The sequence below is a fragment of the Dermacentor silvarum genome, chromosome 5 (assembly GCF_013339745.2).
Source record: "Dermacentor silvarum isolate Dsil-2018 chromosome 5, BIME_Dsil_1.4, whole genome shotgun sequence".
Lineage (NCBI taxonomy): Eukaryota > Metazoa > Arthropoda > Arachnida > Ixodida > Ixodidae > Dermacentor > Dermacentor silvarum.
Window position 1 is genome coordinate 184,346,407 of NC_051158.1, and position 27,472 is coordinate 184,373,878.

General features: G+C 47.7%; 1 protein-coding gene across 9 annotated transcripts in view; it reads left to right on the forward strand.

Moving 5' to 3' along the window:
- Positions 1-27,472, forward strand: part of LOC119453945 (nuclear distribution protein nudE-like 1) — a 169,128-nt gene that overhangs the window by 23,184 nt on the left and 118,472 nt on the right. For all 9 annotated transcript variants that reach the window (XM_037715977.2, XM_049666923.1, XM_049666924.1 and 6 more), the window contains exons 3-4: positions 13,295-13,443; positions 26,615-26,660. In XM_037715977.2, coding sequence (XP_037571905.1) covers positions 13,295-13,443; positions 26,615-26,660 — 195 coding nt within the window. The remainder of the gene's footprint in view (positions 1-13,294; positions 13,444-26,614; positions 26,661-27,472) is intronic.

The following is a 27,472-nucleotide window of genomic DNA, read 5'->3' on the forward strand; positions in this document are numbered from 1 at the left end:
TTGTTTATTTCCTATTATGGACCATCCACTTGACTCCTTGGAACTTTGTGGAAAAGATTGTTTAGATTGTGGTATGTTCCCTCACCCATGCTGTGAAAACGTACTGCTAACTCAACGCACAATACTCTGCACTTTACCTTCTCATGCCACCTACACCAGATATGGGTTTCCTTGGATATTTTTTTCTCATTGCTGTCCAATTTAGAGGGGCCATGACATCAAATTTTAAAGTTTCAATTATGCACTGTGTGTTAAACCGCATGTGTGTCGCAGCAAAGTAGCAAAATTTGAGTGCGTTTGGTGTCATAGAAAAATTGTGCAGTCGACTCCCGCTCCAATGAAATTCACGGGACACGAAGAAAATTTTGTTGTGGTGGAACTTTGTTGACGCAAAATTAGTATGTATGTACGTATGCCAAACGGCAAAGTCGCGAACGAAGCTGAAACCATTGTCTGGGAAATCTGCGCGATGGCATCGGGACAAAGGTTGAGACGTACCGAAGCCGGTCAATAAAGTGTAACCTTTACGAGAATGCATTTTACGCTGCTGTTACAGCATGTTTTGTACATTGTGGCCGACGCCTTACCCAACGCACGTGCCCAGCCGATCGCGAAACACTCATTTTGCAGCACATCATCATCATCATCAGCCCATATGCTCTGCTGCAATGAAGCAGTCTCAATTATCACAATTTCACTCCAAATTTATGACAAATTCAGCAAGCTTGGCAAGCGACGCTTACCAGAAGTTTTATTTCTAGAAGTCGTTCAGCCTGGATTTCTTGCACTTCACAGCAAGCAAAGGCGTTACGTGAATCTCAGTCTGTTAAAAGAGCCATTGCAATGTTATTGTCATGGGATGAGGTGTCATGAGATGTCATGGTGATGTCATGGGATGAGGTCAAAAGGATCCATTACTTTTAAAGCAGTCACCCGAGTCACTGTGTCTTGCAGATTGTCATTTTCCCCAGACGATGAGACATTGGCATCATGTTGACAATAGCGGCTGCTGCCTATGGCGTGGTCATGCGGGCACTGTATCTTGAAAGGGATCTGCGATATGGGCAAAGTGCAACTACTGCCAGTAGAGTCGTGTGCGCTGCGCTTTCAACGTTTAGTTTGCGTTGAAGCGAGAGACGGCACGGAGGTCAATTCGCTTGCTGCTATTGCCGCGCCTTCTCACTCCAGCGTGTTGACACCTAGTTTCTGCGGTCATCGAGTGAGATGTGTTCATGTTTACCTGTGCGCGCAGGATACCGTGCTTGGTAATTTAGTTAGTAAGCGAACGTTTACAAGTTTATACGGCCGCTAAAACTACTGTTCGTATAGCTCTCAGTATACTAATTTGCTATCGCAATCGATGCTTGAACTGCGAACTTTTTTTTCCTTCCGCTTTCTGCCTCGGCTATCATATGTGCCTTCTCCTCGAAATTTGCGCTTCTTCGTTTGCGTAGCCATTTCTACGGACACACACCACAGAGATAAACGGTACTTTGGATTTGATTTCGTTCACAAAAACCTTGTCAAGTGGACATATGATCGTCACAGCTTTGGAAGGGCCTTCTAATTTGACTGCTCAGAAGTTCCAATTTCAGTTCAGTCCGGGTTTCATTCTCCAAATGTTTGTTGAAGCAGAAATACCAAATAAAACGCCTTCGTTATGAAGATACTTTTTTTGTATTACTTTCTATGGTCAGCTGACGGGGAATCGGAAAATCTTCGTTGTGGCGGAAATGTCGTTGTCGCGGTGTTCGTTGTAGTGGAGTTCGACTGCATTAAAATTTTTTTTTTATCTGGACAGCTCAGTCGTCTGCTATGTTACCGCTGATTGAAAGTAAATGTGTGTGTTTGTGCATGTATTCTACATCAGACCTCGTGAGGAGCAGCGCAGTAGGCAACCAAGCTAGACAGAGCAAGTGCCAAAACATCGCAGTGTCTTGCTCCCACAAGACCACTATCTGCATCATGTCGCGACACAGTAGTCACCTCCTAGGAAATGGCTGTGGAAACGAAGCTATTTTAATAAATTATTCAGGGTTCTCTGAGGCTTACCGGTATCTTTCTGGAACTTATGTCCCACACCTTCATTTAACACGTGAAATGGAGAGTAAAAATGCCATGTCATATAGAACGAGAAGAAAGGGAACCGAGGGGCCCAATTTTGATTGCTCATATCATAAGAAGCCAACAAACAATGATGCCAGGGATAACGTAAGGGAAATTACTTGTACTTACGAAGTGAATTAAAGAACCGATAAAGTAATAGAAATTAAAGTGGATGAAAAAACAACTTGCCGCAACTAGGGAACGATCCCACGTCATCGCATTACGCATGTGATGCTTTTACCATTGAGCTGCCACGGCGCCATTTTCCCATCCACTTTCTGGGGTATTTATGTTTTACTACAAGAACTAACCCTGCGAGTGTTAGCCAGTGCCGCCACTCGCAAACCTTGGGGGCGGATGTGGAACATCCTTTTTGCCGCAGGCGTCACGAGTATGTGATCTTTTTCGGTGAAGGCAGCTGGTCAATAAACCCACATATGCTACCTGAAGGCATCAATGTCGCCGGATTCGAGACCCTCGTTATGTAATGAACGAGAAGAAAGGGTACCGAGGGGCCCAATTTTGACTCGTGACGCCTGCGGCAAAAGAGATGTTCCACATCAGCACCCAACGTTTGTGAGTTGTGGTGCTGGCTAACACTCCCAAGGTTAGTTGTAGTAGTAAAAGCATAAATACCCGAGAAAGTGGATGAGAAAAAGGCGCCGCAGTTGCTCAATGGGAAGCGCATCGCACGCGTAACACGAAGATGTGGGATCATTCCCCACCCACCCACTTCAATTTCTATTAATTTATCATTTCCTTAATTCACTTCGTAGTACAAGTAATTTCCCCTATTTTGTCCGTGGTATCGTTGTTTGTTGGCTTCTTATGACATGTCGGTATAGGTAGCAGATGGCAAAACAGTGCATTTATGTAGGGATCACCAGCGGCCATCCGGTGTGAAAATTAGTAATAAAAGCTCATATGGTAGAAAACCTATTGTAGTCTTTATTGTGATAACAAAACACCCTTTGATGGCCTCTTTTTGTCAAGAGCCATTCAGAAAGTGAAGTGATAAAATACCCGGATGGATGAGGTAAGCTTGTCATAAGCCAAAAAAGTTGCAGTTGCTCGTCATGAGCCCTAAGACTGTGCCTCAGCATCTCTCAAAAGGGGCAGCAAACCACAGTCACCACTCTGGGTTGCCAGTTTGATGTGTAGGGTCATTACTTGGACACGATTAATAAGACAGCGTGTTAATAAGGTATGGAAAAATTAAGCAAGCCGCGAGTTACAGCACTCTCTGAGCCTTGCGCTAACAATGGCATTTCTCAGGTTTAATTCAAATTCAATTCAAGTTCTTTATTTCCAAAACAAATTTGGTGGTTGACAGGGCTAAAAGCTGCGGTCTGCAGCTTGACAGAGGCCCGGACACCATATTCAAGGCAGGGCTTGATTTCGACGTGCATGTCGAGCCGTTAAACAAAAACATACAAAACAGAAAATACTAGTTCATCAGAATAAGAATACACTATTGGAGTAAAAATACACAATACTAGATATATTACTATAAAATTTAAAAATATGATTTATATACGAAGAAAAAATATATAAAAGGTCGAATATAATGAAAGGGGAAAATAGCATATATATATGTATATATATATATATATATATATATATATATTTACACACACACACATATATATACATATTGTGGGCGTTTATTACGCACGTCTTCATCTGTATATTATCATCATCATCCTACGTTGCGCGATCCTCATCTTCAGTTATGTGTCATCATCATCATCATCGGGTGTGTGCTTTTGCTGGTTCGCTGCCGAGTACTCGGGCCGAATAAACGTCGTGCCAACAGAGACGCCATAAGTGGTGGAGGTGCTCTTCGATCCTCAGTCCTCTGCCCGCTCAGTCTACCCCCTGGAGCTACGTTCAGGCCGCCGCTTGGGCCCACTGTCCGCTAGCATGTCTGAGGACGCACCACCTTCCACTTCTACCGCTACCGTTCTGACACCACCAGCCACCCCTTACATCCTCAGCAGCCACCAGCGTGACCCCCCATCTCTTCGCTGGTCTTCGTGAAGAAGATGTGGAGGACTGGCTCGACGACTACGAGCGAGTCAGTTCCGCTAATCGTTGGGACGCCCTTAACAAGCTCCGCCACGTCTCCTTCTACCTGACGGGTGTGGCGAAGACATGGTTCTTCAACCACGAGATCGACTTTACTGACTGGGCTGCCTTCAAGCAGCGGCTGCGCCAAGTATTTGGTACACCGGCCGTTCGTTCTACCATCGCAAAGAAAACCCTCGATACTCGCCAACAACAGCCAGGCGAGTCTTACACATCATACATAGAGGATGTTCTTGCGCTTTGCCGCCGTATGAGTTCATCTATGCCAGAGTCAGACAAAGTGCGCCACATTCTGAAAGGCATTAGATCAGTCGCCTTCAATGCCCTTGCCATTAAGAACCCCGCTACAATCGCTGACGTTGTTACAACGTGTCAGCGCCTGGACGAACTCGAGTCTGTTCGCCTTCAGCCGGACGTTGGTGACTATTCTTCTACGGCGGACCCACATCTGCGTGTCGTGATACGAGCAATGATACGCGAAGAATTACAGTCAATGGGCTTGTCGTCACCATCCGTGTGCCCCAGCGCGCCTTCTAGCGCAGCCTTGCGTGACATCATCAGGGATGAACTGGCGTCCTTGACCTGCTCCATGCACGTGCAACCCTCCGTCTCTCGTCCCCTGCCAACGTACGCGGAAGTTGCTGCCACGCCTCCAGGCAACGTCAACTCCACGGTGCCGCTGCGCACGTACGCGTCGGTTGCTGCCGCGCCTCCAGTAAACATTTCGACGATGCCGCCCGAGCTTTCATCAGCCCATTTGACTGCACTGACTCCCGGATCACCTAGGCCCCTGTACGCTTTGCCGCCGTATGAGTTCATCTATGCCAGGACGTGACGGACGCCATGGCGTCCGTCACGTCCCACGTGCTATTACTGCGGCTATCGCAGCCATATTTCACGTTTCTGCCGCAAGCGCCAGCAGGACGAGCGTCGGGGATACGACATCTCCGAACGCAACTTTTCCGGTGGAGTCTCTTCCCAACGCCGGCGTTTCTCTTCGCCTCCGCTCCGCTCTACTTCTCCGCCCGCATCGACTGAAGACCGAAGCACTTACCGTTCAGCCAGACGCCGCTCCCCTTCGCCGTTCCGCCGCTCCACGTCACCACTACGGCCCGTCTCCCTCAACTCTAACATTCGTCCGGAAAACTAAGCGATGCAGTTTTTGGAGGACAAACTGCATACGACACCAGGACTGATATTCCTCCAGCGCGCCCGTCCAATATGCTCTTGGTGTTTGTCCAAGGAGTGCCCGTCGATGCTTTGGTGGACACAGGTGCGACAATTTCTGTTATTCACGCTGATTTATGTTCCCGTCTCAGAAAAGTCACGACGCCATACGATGGCCCGACGCTAGTTGCAGCCCAAGGAGACCCTGTTCGACCTTCCGCTCTTTGCACTGCCCGTGTTTTGATCGATGATATCCTGCACCATATACAATTAGCTGTGCTGTCCCCGTGCGCTCATCAACTTATTTTAGGGTGGGATTTTCTCTCTTCTGCTTCCGCGGCTATTTGTTGTGGCCAACGTGTCGTGTCGTCCATCTTACGGACACTGACTACTTACTTGGGGAAGACAGGTACACGCTGTTGCGCCTGCTCGCTGCGGAAGATACCGAACTGCCTCCCGGCCGACAGCGCATTATTACCATTATGTCGACCAATATCGACCATGGTGACGTCTTTATCTTGCCCTCTTCCCGTTGCCTTCATAAAGGCATCGCTTTTGCGCCAGGTGTGGTTCGATTTTACAATGGCTCGGCGCTTGTCACCGCCACGAACGCGACATCGGAGAAAATTCTCCTTCCGCAAAGCACCACAGTGGCTTGCGCGGCCGACCCAGGGCCTGTATGCGTCGTGCCCCTTACGACCATGTCTTTCAAAGACCCTTCTACTTGTGCTACTGCTTCTCCCTCCGCCCTTACTGCAGCCATCAGCAGTGACTTGCCACCTTCACATATGCAGCAGCTGCTTGCTTTGTTGAACAAACACGCAAATTTATTTGATGTCCATTCGTCGACTCTGGGCCAAACCACAGCTGCAGCGCATCGCATTCAGACAGACGAAGCGTCGATAGTGCGCCGACGCCCGTACCGCGTGTCCCTAGCCGAGCGGAAAATCATAGAAGAAAATGTCGCGGACATGTTACAACAGAAGGTCATCCGGCCCTCAGCTAGCCCTTGGTCATCTCCGGTTGTTTTGGTGCGAAAAAAAGACGGTTCCGTGCGTTTTTGCGTCGATTACCGGGCCCTCAATAAGATCACTCGAAAGGACGTATACCCTATGCCTCGCATTGACGACGCCCTTGATTCACTACAAGGTGCAGAATACTTTTCGAGCCTCGATCTGCGTTCTGGCTATTGGCAAATTCCCATGCACGAAGACGATAAAGAAAAAACAGCGTTTGCCACCCCTGATGGACTTTACGAATTCAACGTCATGCCTTTCGGGCTATGCAATGCACCTGCGACTTTTGAACGCATGATTGATACCGTGCTGCGTGGCCTGAAATGGAAAACTTGCCTCTGCTACCTGGATGACATTGTCGTCTTTTCATCCACGTTTCCTCAGCACCTGCAACGCTTAGATGAAGTTCTGACGTGCCTTGCCGACGCTGGTCTTCAGCTCAACACGAAGAAATGCCATTTCGCCAGCAGATCTATTAAGGTCCTGGGGCATGTCGTGAGCAAGGAGGGCATACGTCCTGACCCTGACAAGATTGCTGCGGTCCTTCGCTTCCCTCGCCCAGAAAAGCCTAAAGACTTGCGAAGCTTCCTTGGCCTCGCTTCTTATTTCCGTCGCTTTATACGGCACTTTGCCTCCATCGCTGCGCCACTACACAAACTACTTGCTTCCGGTGTACCCTTTCACTGGTCTCAAGATTGTGAAGCAGCCTTTGGCATGTTGAAGGGCGCCCTCACGTCTGAACCTGTGCTTTGCCATTTTGATGAGACTGCACCGCCTCTCTTGCACACAGACGCTAGCGGCCACGGCATCGGTGCCATTCTTCTGCAACGCAACAACTCTTCGCACGAGAGAGTCGTTGCATACGCCAGCCGCGTACTCACCGATGCCGAGAAGAACTATACAATAACTGAGCAGGAGTGCCTCGCGATTGTTTGGTCCGTACAGAAGTTTCGTCCTTATTTGCACGGGCGTCATTTTACAATTGTTACGGACCACCACGCATTATGCTGGCTCTCTACTCTCAAGAACTTGACTGGACGGCTGGGTCGCTGGGTTCTCCGCCTGCAAGAATATGACTTTGACATTATTCATAAGTCAGGCAAAAAACACCAAGATGCTGACGCTCTTTCTCGTTGCCCGCTTCCTGCGCACCCACTTGATACCTCGGCAACTGCGTCGCACAGCAGCTCTTCGGATGTCACTTCTGCGCCGGTTTCCTCTCTAGCCACCATAGACCGCCTTTCTCCGGACGACGATCAAACATTTGCATTTCGCCAAAGGGCTGACCCATATTGTCGGCGTATGATAGACCACCTCTCTGGCGCTTCTCGCCCACCTAACGCGCGGCTTCGACGCCAACTCGCACAATTCAAGCTGGACAATCACGTGCTGTATCGGCGCATTTACCACTTTGACGGTCAACGCTGGGTGCCCGTTCTACCACGCTCTCTTCGAGCCCATGTCCTCAGAGCATTCCACGATGACATGACTGCTGGCCATCTCGGTTTCCACAAAACCTACGATCGCATTCGAAGCCGTTACTATTGGCCTGGCCTTTCTACTAGTGTGGCGAGATACGTCGGTTCCTGTTCTCCGTGTCAGCGTCGCAAACTCCCAACCTCTGCTCCTGCCGGCGAATTACTGCCTATTCCGTGTCCTGACGCACCATTTGAGGTTGTTGGTATCGACCTTTACGGGCCCCTTCCTGTTACTGCAGCTGGAAATCGGTGGATAGTGACCGCCATCGACCACCTGACGCGCTACGCTGAGACAACATCAGTGATCACTGGCTCAGCTTCGGAGGTTGCCGACTTCGTCCTTCAAGCTATAATTCTGCGCCATGGTGCTCCTCGAGTACTGCTCAGCGACCGTGGAAAGGTCTTTCTCTCGCAACTTTTAAACGAAGTCCTGCGCGCCTCTGGTACCACCCACAAAACAGCGTCGAGTTTCCATCCACAGACTAACGGCTTGACAGAGCGATTTCATCGCACGCTTGCCGACATGATCGTCGTATATATTCAGCCTGATCACAAGAATTGAGACAAAATTCTACCTTTCGTCACTTTCGCCTACAACACGGCCGTTCAGCGTACCACCGGCTACTCGCTATTTTACTTAGTTTACGGACGGTCGCCTACTTCCCTTCTAGACGTTTCTTTCTTCGATGCTCCTGTCAATCCATCTGCATCGTCTAGCGAAGAATTCCTTTCACGACTCACCCAGTGTCGCCAGCGTGCTCGCGTCAACACGGCGGCCAGGCAACACGACCGGAAGATCATTTATGACACCCTCCATCGCGTTGTGTCCTTCCGACCTGGTGACGAAATACTTCTATTGGCGCCCCTTCGCACGCCTGGTTTGTGCGACAAGTTCCAGCCGCGTTTCATCGGGCCCTACATCGTCCTGGAGCAGACATCACCCGTCAATTATCGCGTGACTCCTGTTGTCGCCGCCACAGACCGCCGTTGTCGCAGCACCGAGGTCGTTCATGTCTCCCGCATGAAACCGTTCACGCGGCGGTCTTCGTCGCCTTGACTTGCGGCCAGGATGGCCGCTTCCACGTGGGGGGGAAATTAGTGTGGGCGTTTATTACGCACGTCTTCTTCATCTGTATATTATCATCATCATCCTACGTTGCGCGATCCTCATCTTCAGTTATGTGTAATCATCATCGGGTGTGTGCTTTTGCTGGTTCGCTGCCGAGTACTCGGGCCGAATAAATGTCGTGCCAACAGAGACGCCATAATATATACGTGTGATTTCACATATGCATACACACATACACATTTAATACATCAGGAAAAGATATTGCAATCTAAAACACCACAGTGTCAAATACAAGCAGACACAGGATGATTTAGCTTCTGTTAAAAAAAAAAGAATTACTAATGTATGTAGCTTCACGACAATAGGGGTAGGTATGATCTAAGAAAAAAGCTGATGTAGTAATGCTAGTGTGGGCTTCGCTATATGTTCGTATTTATTGAGGATTACCGGAAGATTATATTTCAAAGACTGAAGCTTGTAAAAAGTACGGAAGCGTGGTATAAGCCAAAAGTCAGGACAACGTGTACGAACATTGGTATATTGCTGAAGCAGTGCTATTGTGGTAATAAAATTTTTAATAGTAGGTGAAGACAGATAGAATGAACGCAGAACACGAAATTCATACATCTGTTGTATTTTCATAATGTTGTACAACTTAAAATAATATTCTGTGGAAGCTAAATAATCAATATTTGCGATATTGCGAACAACTTTCTTTTGTAATAAACAAATCCTTGTAATATTTCTTTGTGTAGTGGTCAACCATACGAGACTACAGTAGTTAATATGAGAAGCAAACAGCCCATAATAAATCTGTTTTTTTGCTTCCACTGGGAGAATTGCACGGTAACGAGATATAGCTCCTGTGGTCATTGAAAGTTTTTTGCATAAGTTGTCAACATGCGAATCCCATGAGAGATTTGAGCTAAATGTTACTCCGAGAATTTTATATTCATTAACGGTTTCTATCCTGTGCCCGTCGCAGTATATATTCTGTTCTAAATTAATTACTTTATTTTTTGCACGGAAGAAAAGTACCTTGGTTTTAGCTGGGTTAATTTTGAGGCAGTTCGAATGTGACCAAAATACGAGTTTCTCAAGAACATGATTACATCTTGACGCTAGGTCGGCTTCATCAGTTCCGGAGAGTAGAATAGAGCTATCATAGGCATATATGATAAATTTTGAGCTTGCGTCAATACCTACAATATCGTTTATATATACATTAAACAAAAGAGGACCTAAAATACTGCCTTGGGGCACACCACATTTTATATGGAGGGGAGAGGAATGGTAATTGCCAATGTACACACACTGAGTCCTATTGGCCAAGTACGAACGGAATAGTTCGAGCTGCTTACCACGAACCCCGTAGTCCGAGAGTTTTAGTATCAGTATGTTATGGTTAAGTGAATCGAATGCTTTACTGTAATCAACGAAAAGACCAAGAGTTATATGTTTATTTTCGATATTTTGTAGCACACTTTCTTTAAGAGTTAATAAAGCTGTTTCAGTAGAGCGTCCTTTCCTAAAGCCAAACTGCGCGTCGGAAAGATTTATTTTGTCAAAGTTAGTCAGTCGAGAAAACTATATCTTTTCTAAGCCTTTAGAAAAAATTGGTACAACAGATATTGGCCTATAATTTGTTGTCTCATTTTTATTGCCCCCTTTGTAAATGACTGTTACCTTGGATCGTTTCAGTGCGTCAGGAATTTGACCTGATTGGATAGCGAGATTGAATATGTGAGTGAGCGCAGGCGCAATGCATTCGATAACATATTTTATGGGCTTTATTTGTAGGTTATCTATATCTAAAGCCTTGCTGTTCTGTAGACCTAGAAATGTTCGATAAACTTCAGCTTCACTTATATCATGCAGAGCAAAGCTCTCAGCAGGGCAATTGTTGGACGGTTTGATAACCTGTAGGTTACTATCTGGAAGAGTGTGTTTTAGAAACGCTTGGTTAAAATGATCAACAAGCGCCTGACCAACTATTTCACGGTTATTGTGCGTTAACTTCGAGGGCATTTCCGTTTTACTTTCACGACCGAGAACCCTATTTAGCACTTTCCATGCGGCGTCAGGTTGCTGTTTCTTTATATCAGAAAACAACCGCTGATAATATCCCAACTTTGCCGACCTAAGCTCGGCGTTCAGTTTATTTCTGAAAGTTTTAAAGTCTTTCAAGTCAGATGGTGCTCTTGTACGTAAAAAGGTGTGAAATAATCAATTTTTCTTAATAATAGCTTTCCTGTGGGCAGGAGTGACCCAAGGTTTTCTTATTCGTTTTGATGGTTTGGAAGTTGTAAAAAGGAAAATGTATAGCGTATATTCGCTGAAAATTTTCAATGAACTTAGAATATGCTTCATTCACGTTTTTTATTCCGAATATAAAAGACCAATCCTGAACACTGATGTCACGCTTAAATAAAAGTAAAGCATCGTCTGATACATACTGCACTGTAATTGCGTTCCTTAGACTATTTGTATGAACTTTGGGGGGGAAGAAAATCATGAAGATTGGGCAGTGGTCACTTATGTCAGAGGCTATGGTTCCCGCATCAGTGACTCTAGTTTCCGCGTTGGTAATAAACAAATCAAGTATTGACGAAGTTAGTACAGTGATGCGTGTCGGAGTAGTGATTATATTCACAAAGCCCGAGGACGAAATGGTGTTGTTAAAATCTTGAACGCAGGTGCTGGCTTCAAGGGTATTTATATTAGTCTCCACCACAAACGAGTTTCAGACTATTTGTGGAAACAAATTGCAAGAAGTTTTCAAAAAATTCATAAAGTGCCCAAAATTCCCATTTGGTGGGCGATAAACGACAGTAATGACGTCAGCGTTTCGTTTCAGTGTTAGTGCCTTGTAATCGTTTGTAATGCATGTATAATCTGATATTACCTCATATTCTTTAGAAGCCTTAACATAAATAGCGACGCCACCGCCCTTACGACTACTGCGATTGATAAAAAAGTTTTTGTATCCATTAAGATGGAGCATTGCACACCCGTCGTAATATCATGTTTCGGTAAGCATTAAAATACTATACTGAAAAGAGAATTCACCTAGGAAATAGGCAATCTGGTCATGCTTAGTGAGGGCAGAGCGTGTGTTAATATTCAAAACAGAACCGTACATAGAAGAACATGGAAGAATTTCATGGGGCAATGCAAAATCGTGGTAACGCATTTTGAAAGCTTAAACTGTACGCACAAAGAGGGGGGCTAATTACACCGATGTTATCTTATTGAGGTCGTTTTCACAAGTTATGGATATGGCGCTAGAACTGTCTGACTGCATCAATACTTCTTTTTGGGCGAGTTGGTACATCTTGAGACTTTGGGTAACAGCGCAAACAGACGACCACAAAAAGGGAGACACGGACACACAGGCGCTGGCTGTCTGACTGCCTTGCAAAAATCCTTCCATTGTGGGTCCAAACGGATCTCCACTGGCAGTCCTTCTTACGCCTAATAGCCATACTGAGAAGTCTCTTTAGTGTAGGGCAAAGATGCTCATTTACATAGATAGGACTTGAACTGCCAAGTCCTAGGCTGTTATTAGTAAGCCAGGCTTTTCTCGCTTTCTTTAAAGTCATGTCGCGCTTCGACCGGGACTTGAATTGCACGATAATGTTAGTTTTATCCGGATTACACGTGGGGACGCGATGGCAAGTCTCGATATCACACTCACTGATTGGTTCTTCAATAGCATCTCCGATAGTGGACAGTATGGCAACGACACTTTCATTTTCTGTCTTAACGACTCCTTGGATTTCAAGATTGGCATTCCTAGAATATTGTTCAAGATGAACTATCTGGTTCTCCAGCTCGCTGTTCTTTCTTTCCAAGGAAACATACTTTGCATTGATTGCCTGGTTCTCTTTCAAAAGCTGAGTGTTTTTTGCCACTTCAGCTTCAAATCTCTTCTTTAAGTCGTCTATTTCTCTATGCGCGAATTCAATGCTCTGTGTCATGTTTCGCTGCTCATTTTTCAGATCACGAATTTCATTGCGCAGGTCTCTCTCGTACGCCTCGCGCGACAATTTCAATTCTATCTTGAGTTCATCTTTGAGTTTCTGAAGGATTTCGTCTTTCGCTTTCGCAAACTCCTTTGACATCGTCACACAAGCAAGGCGAGGCACACACTTGGCAGCAGCGACGAAAAAAGAAAACGAAAAAAAAAGAGAAAACTTAACTAACCTGCACCAAAGGAAATAGGTGTAAGGCGATGCACGCCATACTATATATAAACGCTAGGTTTCTTGCCAAAAGTACACATTGCTGATGTGGGCAAGGTTGTTGCCTTGCAGCGAGAGCTGCTACATGTACGTAGAGAGGGTTATCTTTTGATCTTGTGTGTGCAGGAGAAGCTTCAGCAGAGCAAGCAGGAGAGTTCGCGGCACGTGCTCGACCTGCAGACTCAGCTGGAGGAGGTCACTGCCTCCCGGGAGGAGATGCACAACTACATCCGCGAGCTGGAGCAGTCCAATGATGACCTGGAGCGCGCCAAGCGGTACGCATATCTGTCTCAGTACTACAGCACTGGCCTGGCCATAACCCCCAACCCTTGGCAGGGTTCGCCAATGGTAGCGTCAGCCGAATCTTTCCACTCTGAGGGTGGGTGGACTGTCATATTACCAACGCTCCACATACACTCAATAGGCCTAATCTAGGGGTGCTATTCTGGACACCATCGAAATCCGCCATATTGTCAAAACGTCAGTCAGAAAGCAAAAAAAATACACCATGTTCCCGTAGGGGAACCCTGAGTAGTATACAAAGCAGTGGGGTCGACTCAAGTTCCCATTAGTTTTCAGATCGGCCTGTCGCCGCTGCCATTTCGTGGCAGCGGCTCGAGCCCTCTTTTCCGTGACGCTGTCCACGGCGCTGACACTGGCGTTGACGCTGGCGCTGTCCGTGGCACTCATCGCGGCATTGCGGGAAGAGAATGAGAGGACGAAGAGAATGATGATGAGTGGGCAAAGCACCGGGGGATCATTCGGGCAAAACGCCGAAATCGTTCTCCGGAAGCCTGGAAGCTGGCTTCAGGAATCGGAACCAGAAGTGGAAACGGAAGCAGAAGTCGGAAGCCGGAGCTTGGCGTACATATACTATACATATACATACAAGGAGACAGTGGCGCACCGACGGGGGGGGATTTGGGGGTTGTAACCCCCCCCTGAGGCCGACCTAACCCCCCCTTTTGTTTAAGCCCTATTTCTTTCCTTGCGCATTTTAGTACTGCAACTAAGATGTAGGACGCACAATCGTCTGCACACCCGCAAAAAGCGCATTTTTTTAGAATTTCCCGTGAAGAAATTGAAATTAGTGCTGTTTGGAGGGTATTGGCAAACTGTCAACCCCCACCTGGCAGAGATCCTGGGTGCGCTACTGCAAGGAGAGGAGGAGGATGCGCATGCCCAGTGCTGGTGTGGACGCTGCACGGCGGATGGAGGGAGGGACATAGCCTCGACCATAAGCTGCTTCGCATCTAAAACATGGAGGAAAGTAACAAAACAGGAGAGGCCCTGACGTCACGTTTTTGAAGCCAGAAGTGCAGCCATGTTGGTGTGCCATCTCCCTTTGCGCCTCCAATCGGGGGTTCTGCAGCTCGCTGGAGCAGATGGGCGCGAACTTTGAACTTGCATTGTTACGAGCTGGAAGTGTGTGCTGTCGACGCGCATCGAAACAAAGCCTGTGAAACTTCTGTAACAGTTTTAGGGAAGCAGACGTGCTCCTGTGTTTCTCCGTGACACGTTAGAACGACGACGAAGACCCGCGCCATGATTGCTTGAGTGTATCTGTTGCTGGCTAGCACTCACACTCACAGACCCAAAACACAACTTTCAAGCTTACACACCACACTCTAAAGTAAGCTTTTCTCGCAAACAAGAGAAAGACACCGGCGGAAAAATCTTATCCCACTTTTCAGAGACCGAGAGCAGCAGCAAAAGCTTCAGGAGCGCGGTTGCTATGGCAACGTTGACATTTGGGGTACCCGTCCCAGTGCTCCTTTGCAAAAAAAACAGCACGTGACTTCCGCCACACTTTCTCCAATACGTCCCTGCTTGCTGAGGCCTCTCCTGGGTTTCCTTCCTCCATGGCAAAAAAAGGTAGCAAAGAAGGAGGTGTACTTCCGTTTCGCCTAATTGTTTGCATGTCATGCAGTTGCAGGCACAGAGAGCGGAACTAGCGTTTTTACTCGATTCTAACGCGCCCTCGATTGTAACGCACACCCATTTTTTGTGACCCCCCCCCAAAAAAATCGTTTACAGTACCGCGCACCTCACGCTTTCATACAGAAATACAACTTTCTCTCATTTGGAAAAACAGATTCACTTTCGGTGCATTAAAGTTGCGATAAATAAAAAAAGTCTCAGTTTCGCCCGAAAGGCGAAGCATCGATTGCGATAGCAAACGATGTAAGGAGAGCAGTTTTATTGGCCGTATAAACTTGCAAACATTCGCTTACTAAATAAATTAGCAAGCACGGTGTCACGCGCGCACTAGTAAACACTTCTTGCTCATTGACCGCAGAAACTCGCTGTCAAAATGCTGCAGTGACGAAGCGCGGTGCCAATTGACCTTCGTGCTAGCATGCCTCTCGCTTCAACGCGAATCAGCAAAAAAACAGCGCGCGGCAGACTCTCCACGTTGCAGATCGCGGTCAAGATAGGGCCGAGGCGATTGTATTGACGAAGTGGATCGTCGCAGTTCGGTGCACTGAAACCCTTCCGCGTTGCTTTGCTGGCGAATATCATCTTCTGTTTGCACCAATCCCACACGCAAGTTTCAGATTCTCTGAACGCCCATGATGCGGCCCGATTTCCGTCCATCTCCGCACACATGATCACTTCCTTTTTAAATGCGGCATCATGCTGAACTTGGCACTTTATGGTGATAGAGCAGACGCGGAGAATGTGAAGACAAACGATAGACTAATGCCTAAGCACGTGTACTGCAGCACATAGAGGAAGCTACGGCAGCTAGACTAGTGTAGCTAGGCTCGAAGCGCGTGCGAGGCGGCCGTTTTGAAATGCCGACGGCTATATGGTAACACAGATTTAGGGTCATACTCGATTCTAACATGCACGCAATTTTTACCCACTTTCCGGCTGTTCTGGTCTGAAACCATTTTGCCAGTTTATAGCGCCGCAATGAAAACCACAAACTGTGGACGAAAAACTCATAGGTATTTATTTTTTATTTTTCATTCTGCAGGCAACTCCTCTACCGATATTTGAGCAGCGTGTGATACCGCTCAAAGCATTCTCCTGGATGAAGGCCAGGGTTGTTACTGCAGGTTTTGCAGAATAACACAGTTTCCCTCCCGCCTCCATTTGTTTTTTGATCGCTACAAGTAGCACAGTCCTTGCTGCTTCGGCCTGGGAGCTTGTAGATGAAATGTCTCCTCCCATTTAGCCTTTCCTCCCACTCCTTCCGCGCAGACGGGCCCCGCTTTTCGGCTCTAGCCCTCGCATCACCCACCAGCTGGGCCGCGATGTTGTAGCGATGCCTTCCACTCGATTATGTGCTATTCTTATCATGCACCGTTCACGGCCGGCTGATCGCTTTGATAACGTGGGCGGGGCGTTGCTCTGACCACTGACAAAGCGCAAAAAGTGCTAAAAATAATATCGTCGGACAAGGAATCACTACAAAATCGCGGCCCTGTTGAAAGAGGTTGCGGCGGTACTGCAGGTGTCGCTGTTCTTTCTCAGCATGATTCCCAGCTGTGTCGCCTCAAAATAAAGCTATTGACAATGGAAACCTAGAAGCTTTCACTAAATGCGCCACCGTAAAATGCACGCGATGAAAAAGTGGTCATGCTTCTCAGCGAACCGTGCGAACATGCTGTTCCGGGCGCAAGTGAGAACGCTCTGGTATCCAGAAGCCGTGCTGAACATTGTGCTGCACCCTAGTGCAAAGAGAACTAAACTTCAACAAATAAAGTTTATTTATCCCTCAAGAGATGGCGCATCGTGTATACAAAGAATGCGCACGAATCGCAGTGAGAAAAACTGTGAAATTCAACCCCCAAACCCCCTTGTCAGGCTGCTTCTGCAATCCATTTCGCAGAAGCAGCCTGTGCACAACTCGCAAGACTGCACAGAGGGAAACGAAACAAACACAGCAGCTCATGCGCACGAGGCAGTCACCGAAAGTGCAGCAAGAACATGAGTGGCTCTGGTATAAGAGAATGCAGGAGTTATGCTTGTAGAGCAGGGGTTCTCAACTACGTTCATCCCAGGGAACCCTGCTAAGCTCCATAAAGTGCCAAGGAACCCCCCCCCCCCCCCCCCACCGAATTAACCGAATGTCGTATTATCGAGGGTATCAAGAAAACAATAAACAAATGCTTCACCACTGTTACGCTCTTACGTTATTTACGTTAGGCTGTTACGTTACTTACTCAATGAATCGTCACATCTTGTTTCTATTTAGCACAAGACCAGTGCGGAGGCTGAAATTCTCTTCATCGCATGACTGATTAGCGCTAGAAGCGGCGAAGGCCTCGCGACATCCTTCGCGGCGCGCGTTTTCATCTGAGACGCGCTTTGCACCAACGGGCGCACATCCCGATTATTTTTTCGCCACTCAGCTGCTCGCCAACAAATTGTCCGTCCATCGCGATGTAGCCGGTGCTTTTTATCTTCGACAGCTTTGCACTGAGTCAAAACGAAACTACTGCTTGCCGCAACCGCTGCGGACGAAACCGCGGCCGCTATCGACTCGATCATGGACGGCGACTTTATACTGTTAAGGCAGGCGGCTGACGCACGCACCAAGTCAAAACGAAACTACCGTTCGCCGCAAGAAGCGCGGACGAAACCGCGGCCGCTATCGACGCGATCATGGACGGCGACTTTACTGTTAAGGCAGGCGGCTGACACACGCACCAAGGCAAACCGAAACTACAATTCGCTGCAAGAAGTGCGGACGAAACTGCGGTCGCTATCGACGCTGCCATGGGAGGCGACGACGCATTTGTGAAGGCACGCAGCCGACGCGCGCATCGAGTGAAAACGAAACTACTATTTGCCGCAACCGCTGCGGACGAAACTGCGGTGGTTATCGACGCGATCAGAGATAGCGACTACGCACTTACGGAGGCACGCGGCTAGCCGCCAACACGGTGTTACGCGCGGCGATAAACGCAAGAATAAAGGCTTTAAAGTCACAATTAGGCACGAAGCGCTTCAGCGTTGCTGTCAGTCACGTGCCGCGTACGATTGTCGCTGAGGACCACGGCGATGCGGACTGCGCCGCTTTGTTTCGGTTGGTCGCTACGCCGTTATTGCTCTTCTGCGGCGCGCATTTGCGGTGCTCCGCGGATTTTTCTTTTTTTTTTTTTATTATTCCGCCACCGTATACGTCAGTGCGCACGCTATCGGCACCTACCCTGTCTACAAATAGGAGAAAGGCGGCAAGCTACGGCCTCCGAGATTCAAGTGCGAAAGCTTAGGCGCGCTGCCCGTTCTCAGAGGTTGGGTGGCTAAAAGCTGCTTGCGTATTTATTGCGCAGTTCGCTCGTTGCTGTTACGCGCTGTGATGTGCTTTTTGACACTCGGACATGGGTAATGGAGGTTCTTTGGATCAAGCGCACCTCGTGTTCTCCGTTTTAGACACTTGTCGAGAGCGGGACCAGGGAAAATTTATCAGTGGCTCGCGGAACCCCGAGCAGGGGCCTGCGGAACCCGTAGGTTCCGCGGAACCCACTTTGAGAACCCATGTTGTAGAGGCTAGATGGAGGCGATGTGATTTCGCCTCCTGAAATCATGAGTTTATGATACTTCAAATATTTCTAACTCTGCTGACAATGAAGCAATTTGAAACATTTTTGCAGTAAAAAGCTCTCTAGAGCATGGGTTCTCAAAGTGCGTTCCGCGAGCCACTGATAAATTTTGCGTGGTCCCGCGCTTGCCAATTAAGTGGTCAAAAACGGCGAACAAGAGGCGTGCTCGATCTACAGAACTTCCCATTACCCATGCCCGAGTGTCAAAAAGCACATCACAGCGCGTAACGGCAGTGTGTGAACTGCGCAATACATCCGCAAGCAGCTTGTAGCCACCCAACCTTCGAAAACGGGCAGCGCGCCTAAGCTTTCGCACTTGAATCTCGGAGGCCGTAATTTACCAACATGCGAATTTATCCTGTTTGTAGATAGGGTATGGGCCGATAGAGTGCGACAGAGTATACATCAGAGGAACAAAAAAATAAATGCGCGGAGCACCACAAATGCGCCACAAAAGAGTAAAAACGGCGCTAGCATTCAAAAACGAAGCGGCGCATTCCGCATTACCATGGTCCTCAGCGGCAATGTACACAATACGTGACTGACAGCAACGCCGGAATTATTTGTGCCCTCAAAGCCCTTATTGTTGCGTTAATCGCCGCGCGTAACACCACGTTGGCGCCCAGCTACGTGCTTCCATAAGTGCGTAGTCGCCATCTGTGATCGTGTCGATAGCCATCACAGTTTCGTCCCCAGCAGTTGCGGCAAACAGTAGTTTCGATTTGACTCTGTGCGCACGTCGGCTGCGTGCCTTCATAACTGCGTAGTCGCCATCCATGATCGCGTCGATAGCAACTGCGAATTCGTTCATACTTGTTGCAGCAAATGGTAGTTTCGTTTTGACTTGGTGCGTGCGCCGGCCACCTGTCTTCTGAAGCGCAAGGTCGCCATAACGGCCGCGGTTTCGTCAGCAGCGGTTGCGGCAAGCAGTAGTTGCGCTTTGACTCAGTGCAAAAATGTCAAAGATTAGCACCGGCTACATCGTGATGGCCGGACGATTTGTTGGAGCTTCGCTCCAAGCTCCAACAAATCGTCCCGGATGTGCGCGCGGTAGTGAAAAGCCTGTCTGTAGATGAAGACGCGCGCCGCGGCCGCGCTGTGAAGGATGTTGCGAGGCCTTCGCCGCTGCTAGCCTTTAATCAGTCGTGAGATGACAAGAATTTCAGCTTCCGGACTGCTTATGTGCAAAATAGAAACAAGATTTCCTGATGCATTCAGTAAATGAAAGCGTGTTGACGTATTAAGCATTCATTTATTGTTTTCTTGATACTCTGGATAATACAACATTAGTTTAATTAAGACATTTTAATTCAGTTAATTCGTGGGGCGGGCGGGTTCCTTGGCGCTTCATGGAGCTTAGCAGGGTTCCCCGGAACGAACATGCTGGAGAACCCCTGCTCTAGAGAACACATACAATTTCTAGCGTACATACACTTAAATCACTTTATAACAAAGTCGAACGGGCGCTGAACTTTTTTTGTTATAACCATTAGTTCGTCATAGCCGCTGACTAATTATTATATGGCTAATTATTGCATTCGAGGGTGTACTCGCTACAGGTAAGTCATCGCAAAGGTATTAGCTCCCGTCACAGATAGGTGGCTGTGTCCACAGGAAAGTACTAATCGAAAAACAGCGAAAAACTGGGATCAAACACAAAAACACGAGAAACCCGCCGTGGTTGCTCAGTGGCTATGGTGTTGGGCTGCCAAGCATGAGATCGTGGGATCAAATCCTGGCCATGGTGGCCGAATTTCGATGGGGGTGAAATGCGAAAACACCCGTGTATTTAGATTTAGGTGCACGTTAAAGGGATACGGACACAAAAGTTGGCGGGTGGTTTTTTGCGTCGGAGCAAAAGTTTAACTGTTCAAAATGACGAATACAACAAGCTGCTTTCAAAAAAAGAACAAGGAACATCTTTTTTTTTTTGCGATTTTCTCTTGCACCTTGCCTCCAAGCGGCCGCCGGCAGAAGCTGAAATTTGACGTCATCGCTACCGCGCACGCGGCCACGGTCGGCCACGGTCGGCCACGGTCATCACAGTGTTTCCGGGGGTGTCGGTGCCATGCAGCGTTTGTTTAACCCCTTTCGGCGATCTTCGCACGTGGTCCGTCCGAAACATTATCCCCTCAGCGCTCCATGCAGTTGGTGTGTCTTACATGCGCCTTCCCGCTGTCGTCGCTCGGTTTAACGCGTTCGTCGCGGCGGAAGGAAATGCCCAGACATTGCTGTTATACCAGCATCGTCTGTCGTGACACGCCGTCGAACACGTTTCCCAGAGATGAGAAGGTGCGTAAACTTTGGATACCTGCCTGTTAGTCATCACACACAGCCTGGAGACCTCTTAAAATGACTTCATTTGCGCGGACCACTTCGTCGACGATGATTATGTGACCAGCCCGGCTGTGCTGAAAAGCCTCGGCATGCCGCTCAAAAGGCAATGCTTAAAGCCTGACGCTGTGCCATCGGTCTTCTCACGAAAACGCAAGGCAAAAATGATCAGCGGTACGTTGGAAAAGAGGAAACGAAAAGATGTCGTTACTGTTTTCGTTCACGTGCAGCCTTCTTGAGCAGCGCGAGAGCGAGGCTGGGGCGGGATGCCCGAGGCTGAGCACGAAGGCAATAATGTCTTTAAAAATGTTGGAAAAGCATAGTAAAACAATACAAGGCTAGCGAGCGCGACTCACGAGATCAGACACACACACACAGCTCTGCTTCTCCACAGAAAAAAAACTGGGCAGAACGACAGACAGGTGCTGCCATCTGTCGGCATAAACTACTATTCAGTCATCCACACAGTGCTGAAAAAATTTAATTATGGGGTTTTACGTGCCAAAACCACGATCTGATTATGAGGCACACCACTGTGGGGGACTCCGGAAATTTGGACCACCTGGGCTTCTTTAACGTGCACCTAAATCTAAGTACACGGGTGTTTTCACATTTCGCCCCCATCTAAATGCGGCCGCCGTGGCACGCAGCACTGAAGTACACCACAGCTGCCTCGCCTGTGTGCGGTCTTAAAAAAGCAAGTTTACAGAGGAAATGACAAACAATTGTTGCATAAGCGTCTGGTGCAAAGCGAAATCTTCGAGCTACAGTTCGCGAAAACCTGACCGGCACTTCCACGGCGGCCTGCTCTTCTTCGTCGCTTGACGCGGAAGGCTCGTAACCGTAAGCGGTAATATTGTCACGAGCCTCGAGGAGTAGCCCGGAAGGTTTAATAAACGTAGAGCAGCTGGCTCTTGGAAGACGCGACCGTCGGGGCTGGCTCGAGCAGAGAAGGGGCGCGCGGTCTTCTTTCTTCTCTTGGGCTCAACCCACTATTGCCCTCGACCCACTACCTACAGGTGGCAATATTTATTGCCAAGTTGGAATGGTCCTCGTCTTCAGACGTGTTCTCATCGCTGGTAGATGCACCAGAACGCGAATCCATGCTCGCGATGGTGGCGTCGGCGCGCTTCGAATGACCGCGGCCGGCCGGCTGGTTATCCGACGAGTTGGTCGTGACATCACGCGTTCCAACTCCCGCGGGTCGGGCGGCAAGGCGCGCGCTCACAAAAACGCCAAAAATAAAGCCATCGGCTCAAAAATGAGCTAAGTGACTACTTCTTTTCGATATAATCACACACGGAGGATTCATTTTCAGCATTTTCGTAAAATTTTCAGATTTCGTGTCCGTATCTCTTTAAAGAACCCTAGGTGGTCCAAATTACTCCGCTGTCCCACTATGGCTGCCTCATAATCAGGTCGTGGTTTTGGAACAGAGAAAACCCATAATTTAATGTAATTAAAAAGCACAAGAACTGATTTTCTTGCGCTCGACCCTAGCCACGTAGCCTTTCATGTAGATGGCGCGAAAAAGTCTGATGCTTTGCTGCTCCATCTTCCTAAACCGAAGGAGGGCCTTTTCAGCAGCAGCAGCTGCTATCTCGAGACCATCTTCGCCCTCTTCGTGCCCGCTGAAGTAGCGCGGTGCAGCACTGCGTCCAGTGCTTAGGAGGATGTCGGCAGGATTCGCACTCGGTGGAGTGTCGTCTTGCTTGACACATTTGTCATCGCTTCCTTCTTGCACCTGGGCAGCACCACGCACAAAGTCGTCGTCGGTGAGCTCCTCTGTTGCCATAACATCGGCATCACAGAAGGTTTCCCCTTCACTCGCAACGCAATTGCTACATTTGTAGTAATTGCTACATTTGGGTGGATGTCTCAGTTTCCCTTTAATTACTTATCTCCACCTAGCGGATTTCCGCTGAACTATTACGTCATACAGCTTTATGTTAAGCTCTAGCTATTACCCGCTTTCAGTATCCAGCCTTGAAAGACGCCTTGATCAGAGGCTGGATCAGTGTCGTGCAGTTTGGGGGCAAGAACCGAAGTTCAATGTTCTCAAGCCCACAGTTATGTGGTGGGCAGCACAGTTATCTAAGAAAAGGCATATCTTACAATTCTGCCCCTTTTAAGGGTCCCTGAACCACTTTTTATCGAAGTGGAGAAAGACATTTGAAGTGGAAATAGGCTATTTCAGAATGACTTTGCCTTAAAAACTACTTCAATGTGTTCAGCAGAAGTGGAGTTATTGGCGATCAAACACGGCCTCCGCTGTGCTCCCCTTCCTCCTTCAATGCCTTGCACTGCAAAGGCTACGGCAGAGTGGGGCGGGGCCACAACACTCTGCCTCCGATACGTCACCGTGGCGCGCAGTTCAAATTTCATTTTGGACTTCCGATTTTGGTGCCTATGAAGCGCTAAACGTAAGCGAAGCGCAGTTGTCCTCAGGGAGCAGCAGTGCGCTCAGCCACTGGAATCGTGGCGGCACCTCACAGCAGCTGCGGTGTAGCCAACCGCAGCGACCAATAGCAGCCGTGTATTGGAGTGTGCTTTATTACGAAATAAAGCACACAGAAAAGAGTGAGGATCATGGGGTCTTTTGAAACGTGAGCTTTTGAGAGAAAGGTCACGGACTGCGTACGACAGCAGAACTTGGCTTAGATTTTCACAACAGCGTATACTACCCGCGGGCAATGTTGTTTCACCAAGCCCGAGGGGTGGTTCAGGGCCCCTTTGACTTTTCGTCCCTGTCACGCAGCCATCCAGCAAAAACTTATCTTGTCATCCAGGCTTTCCTATTACATATGTACTGCAGTTGAAGTTTCCTCTTTCATTTAAACCATCGCAGCGATGCGCTTTTCCCCATCACCAAAGGTGGAAGCTTCTCTGACCCGTCCATGTTCGAAACAAAGGAGCACGGTGACGCTGACCTTGCTGCGTTTCCCGCCGCACTCGCCTTTTTAATAATGGGGTCCTTTGCGGCAACATTTGGTAGAAGAGAAATGTCTCATCAGCATGAACATATCCTTCTTTTCATACTTCTGTAGGAGGGATTCAACGTTCACTTTCACCCATGACATTGCCGTTTCTTCGTCGACGGACCGGGACTCGCCAGTGACGACCCTGCCGACGATATCGCGGCGGTCCTTAAATCGCTGTAGCCAGCCATCGCTTGCGACAAAGCTGTCACAGCCCAAATGCAAGCGAAGTCTCTGGCTTTTCTCTGAAGTATTGCCCCACTCACGGGCAAATTAGCATCTAAAAACAACGTCCACTCTTCCACTGCTTTAAAGGCTTCTTCCGCTTCTACGACGCGGGCAACAGCGCCAGTGATGACTTCCTTGCTGCTGAGAATTGTAGTAAGTGTGCTCGGTATGAAGTCCTTGGCCACTTGCGTTTTCTTCGTCCCTGATGCAACAGCTCTAATTGTGGCTGCCTCCTAATCCATAGCGATAAGTTTCCGTTTTCGTTTCGAGCAGCTGTTGCAGTCATTCATTTTCCTGTCGTGTAACTGCCAACACAGCATAAAAAGCCAACTGGCTGACTGACCTACGCCCACTTACGAAACAAAGCAAGTGAGTGCGCACAGCATGTAAACAAGTTAGGCTTGGCTAGCTTGGCTTGGCTTGGGGCATTGCCTTGCAGGACAGCTGCGGGAGATTTAAACTGCCTCATTTTAAGAGGCCCGCAAAGTGCCGCGCATTATAACAATGGGTATGTTGTGTGCAAAGCGGTTGGTTCATTGTCATTTTGGAACGAAAACTTTTATTTATATTCCTTGATCAGTATAAAACTTTCTCGTTAAAACGAAATTTTAAACACATGGGTTTCTGGGGGGACGTTCAAGGGGAATTAAGATTCTTTCATTATATCCATTACTTCGTTATAAACCATTTCGCTATAACGAGATTTAAGTGTATAACCAAAATTTGTTACGTGGCCTGGTGAGGGGGCCCTACAAGGGGGGACACGGCTTTCGCATTGTGCATAATGGCCCAAAAAATTTTCTGTTTAAATCACAGTTTCAGTTTCTACAACTTTTTTTCAGTTTCATAATATCTTCACGGAAAACCACATAGAACTGCTTTAAACAATTTTTTGTATGTGCCAAGGTGGCGAAAAAATTTGTGGAAATTATGAAAAACGTTTTTCAAGGCACAATATCTCTGCAACCAAGGGTCTTGTCAGAGAGTGCATTTCTCCTTCGTCTTGTAACTTCAGCCATCTCCTCCACACAAGTGGCCAAAAAGCAAAGGATCGAATGTAGTGACTCCAGCGCGCTTCGCCATTGATCTGGCATTCCCTGTGTAGGGGCGTCATCTGCTCTTTGCACCTCGTGAGCTCTCGACATCTCGACCACCGTAATGCCGTAATCTCAACAAGTGTCAAAACGGGCGCTGCGCGGCCATTGCTCAAGACACACAATACCAGAGATCAAGTGTCCAAAAAGCCCCGCATCACAATACACCCCAATGATTACAAATTTGGTGCCTTTTAGAGAACTGAATAGAAGGTGAGACTTTGGGAGCCATTTTCTCCAAACTGTTTTTTTTTGCCTTTCTGCTCAGCTTTTGCCGCTAATTTCTTTGTTACCGTTTGGCCTGTTTTGACTCCTTTTTTGCCACCTTCCTCGGGCTACGTTGCAAGTCATGGCATTCTCACTTTCTTAGCTTAACTTCTTCTAAATTTGGATGTGGCTATTCATTCAAACCAAAAGTGGACCTGATGGGAAGGTAACGTAAAAAATGATAATCTTAACATTTTGTGCTGCCAAAAGGAAAGAGCAAGAATGTCATGCCTTCTGCACACATTTAGCTATGCAATCCATGTTCACCGAGCCTTCTATTGCATATTTTTAGCTGCCCAGTCCCACCAGGAAGTGCAAAGGCCAAAATTCTGCTTAATAACATGTTCCTAAGACATTGCTCTGAACCCTTTATGAAAGCATCGGGGAGGCATTCCGGATATATGCTGCATGTTTTAGAAATAATCTGCCATGTATACAAAGATCAAGATGGCGTGATGCACCGTCTTCCCGTACGTTTAGTACTGGAGATTGCGTAATCTACTTGTGGAGGCATGTTGAAGCGAGAGGCAGACTAAGCATTTGCTCCCCGGTGCTGGTGCTTTTCATGATGGTATCATCCAACTGTCGGCGACACTATCAGCCACGAGGCCTGAGTGAACGCGAGTACATGGCTGGCTTCGCGTCCTACCGCCGATGGGAAGATGAAGTCGACACCACGTGAAACCGTATCTTAAACTGTACTTATTATTGCGGGATCATCTTTCATGCATCGTGGCAAAAAGAAATAATAAACGTACAGTGAAGCTGATCTGGTGCAGTAAAGATGAACTTGTGTTTCAGCAAGGTTTTTCTTTGGATGAGCCCAGCAGGTGCTCAGTAGGGAAAATGGCTATTAATTTTTTTTTTTTTTCATTTTCACGGTTTTCTGAAATCTCTTGAAGCTATAATTTGCATATAAAATGTAGTGCCAACATTCGATAAATATGCCTTATCAAGAGTGGCTGCCTTTTATTTTTTTTTTTCCAGGGCGACTGTGGCATCCTTGGAGGAATTTGAGTCCAAGCTGAACCAGGTGAAGCACCTTCCTTTCTGTGAGCTGATGCTTTCTTTGGCAGCTTTGTTTTTCGAATGTCCCTTCATCGAGTCAAAAATCCTGTTTTTGCGGCCAAACATATGTTTTTTTTTCTTTTTTCACTGTTTGTGAGGTTAAACACATTTGATGCAACTTTTGTTCTTCGCATCAGCACAGGGGTGTGCATTCAATGTATTGAGCGATTGCTGAATGAATGGCTGTCACCTATCCTATATACGCACATAACGAACGCACTTTTGTCCCAAAAAAATTGAAGCAAAGTTGGGGGGTGCGTTATTATAGGGGGTAAACTTCTTCGAAACAGCACAAATTGAAAACTAAGACGGTAAGTGTTTGAAAAATGCATTACATAACTTATCTTTGCAGTAAAAATAGACGTAACCTATTTACGAACCGTAACAGCATTTTTATTACACTTCACCACGCATCGAAACCACCAGACCTGTCGTAAATACGGTGTTTTACTGTTCCAAGCAGTTATTAGGTAGGAAGCCAGTGCGTCGCCATTTCAGCGAGCCTATTGCACTTCACATGTGGTTAGACTGACACAGACATGAAATGAGACATCCATCTTGTGCTCCCGGGTAGGTGTTGGAGGGGGAGATCTGTGAGTCCTAATAAAACAAGTGGCTGCTTTGCATTAACGTATGGTTGCCAAGAAAGCCCCAGTGCTGCCACAAGGGAAAGCATACCGAAAAGACTCGGAAGAAACACCACGAGGGACACTGTTCTGTTTGTCCTTGCACTTACCTTAAACCCCAGCCAGCATTCCGTTTGAAGAAAGGTTGAGG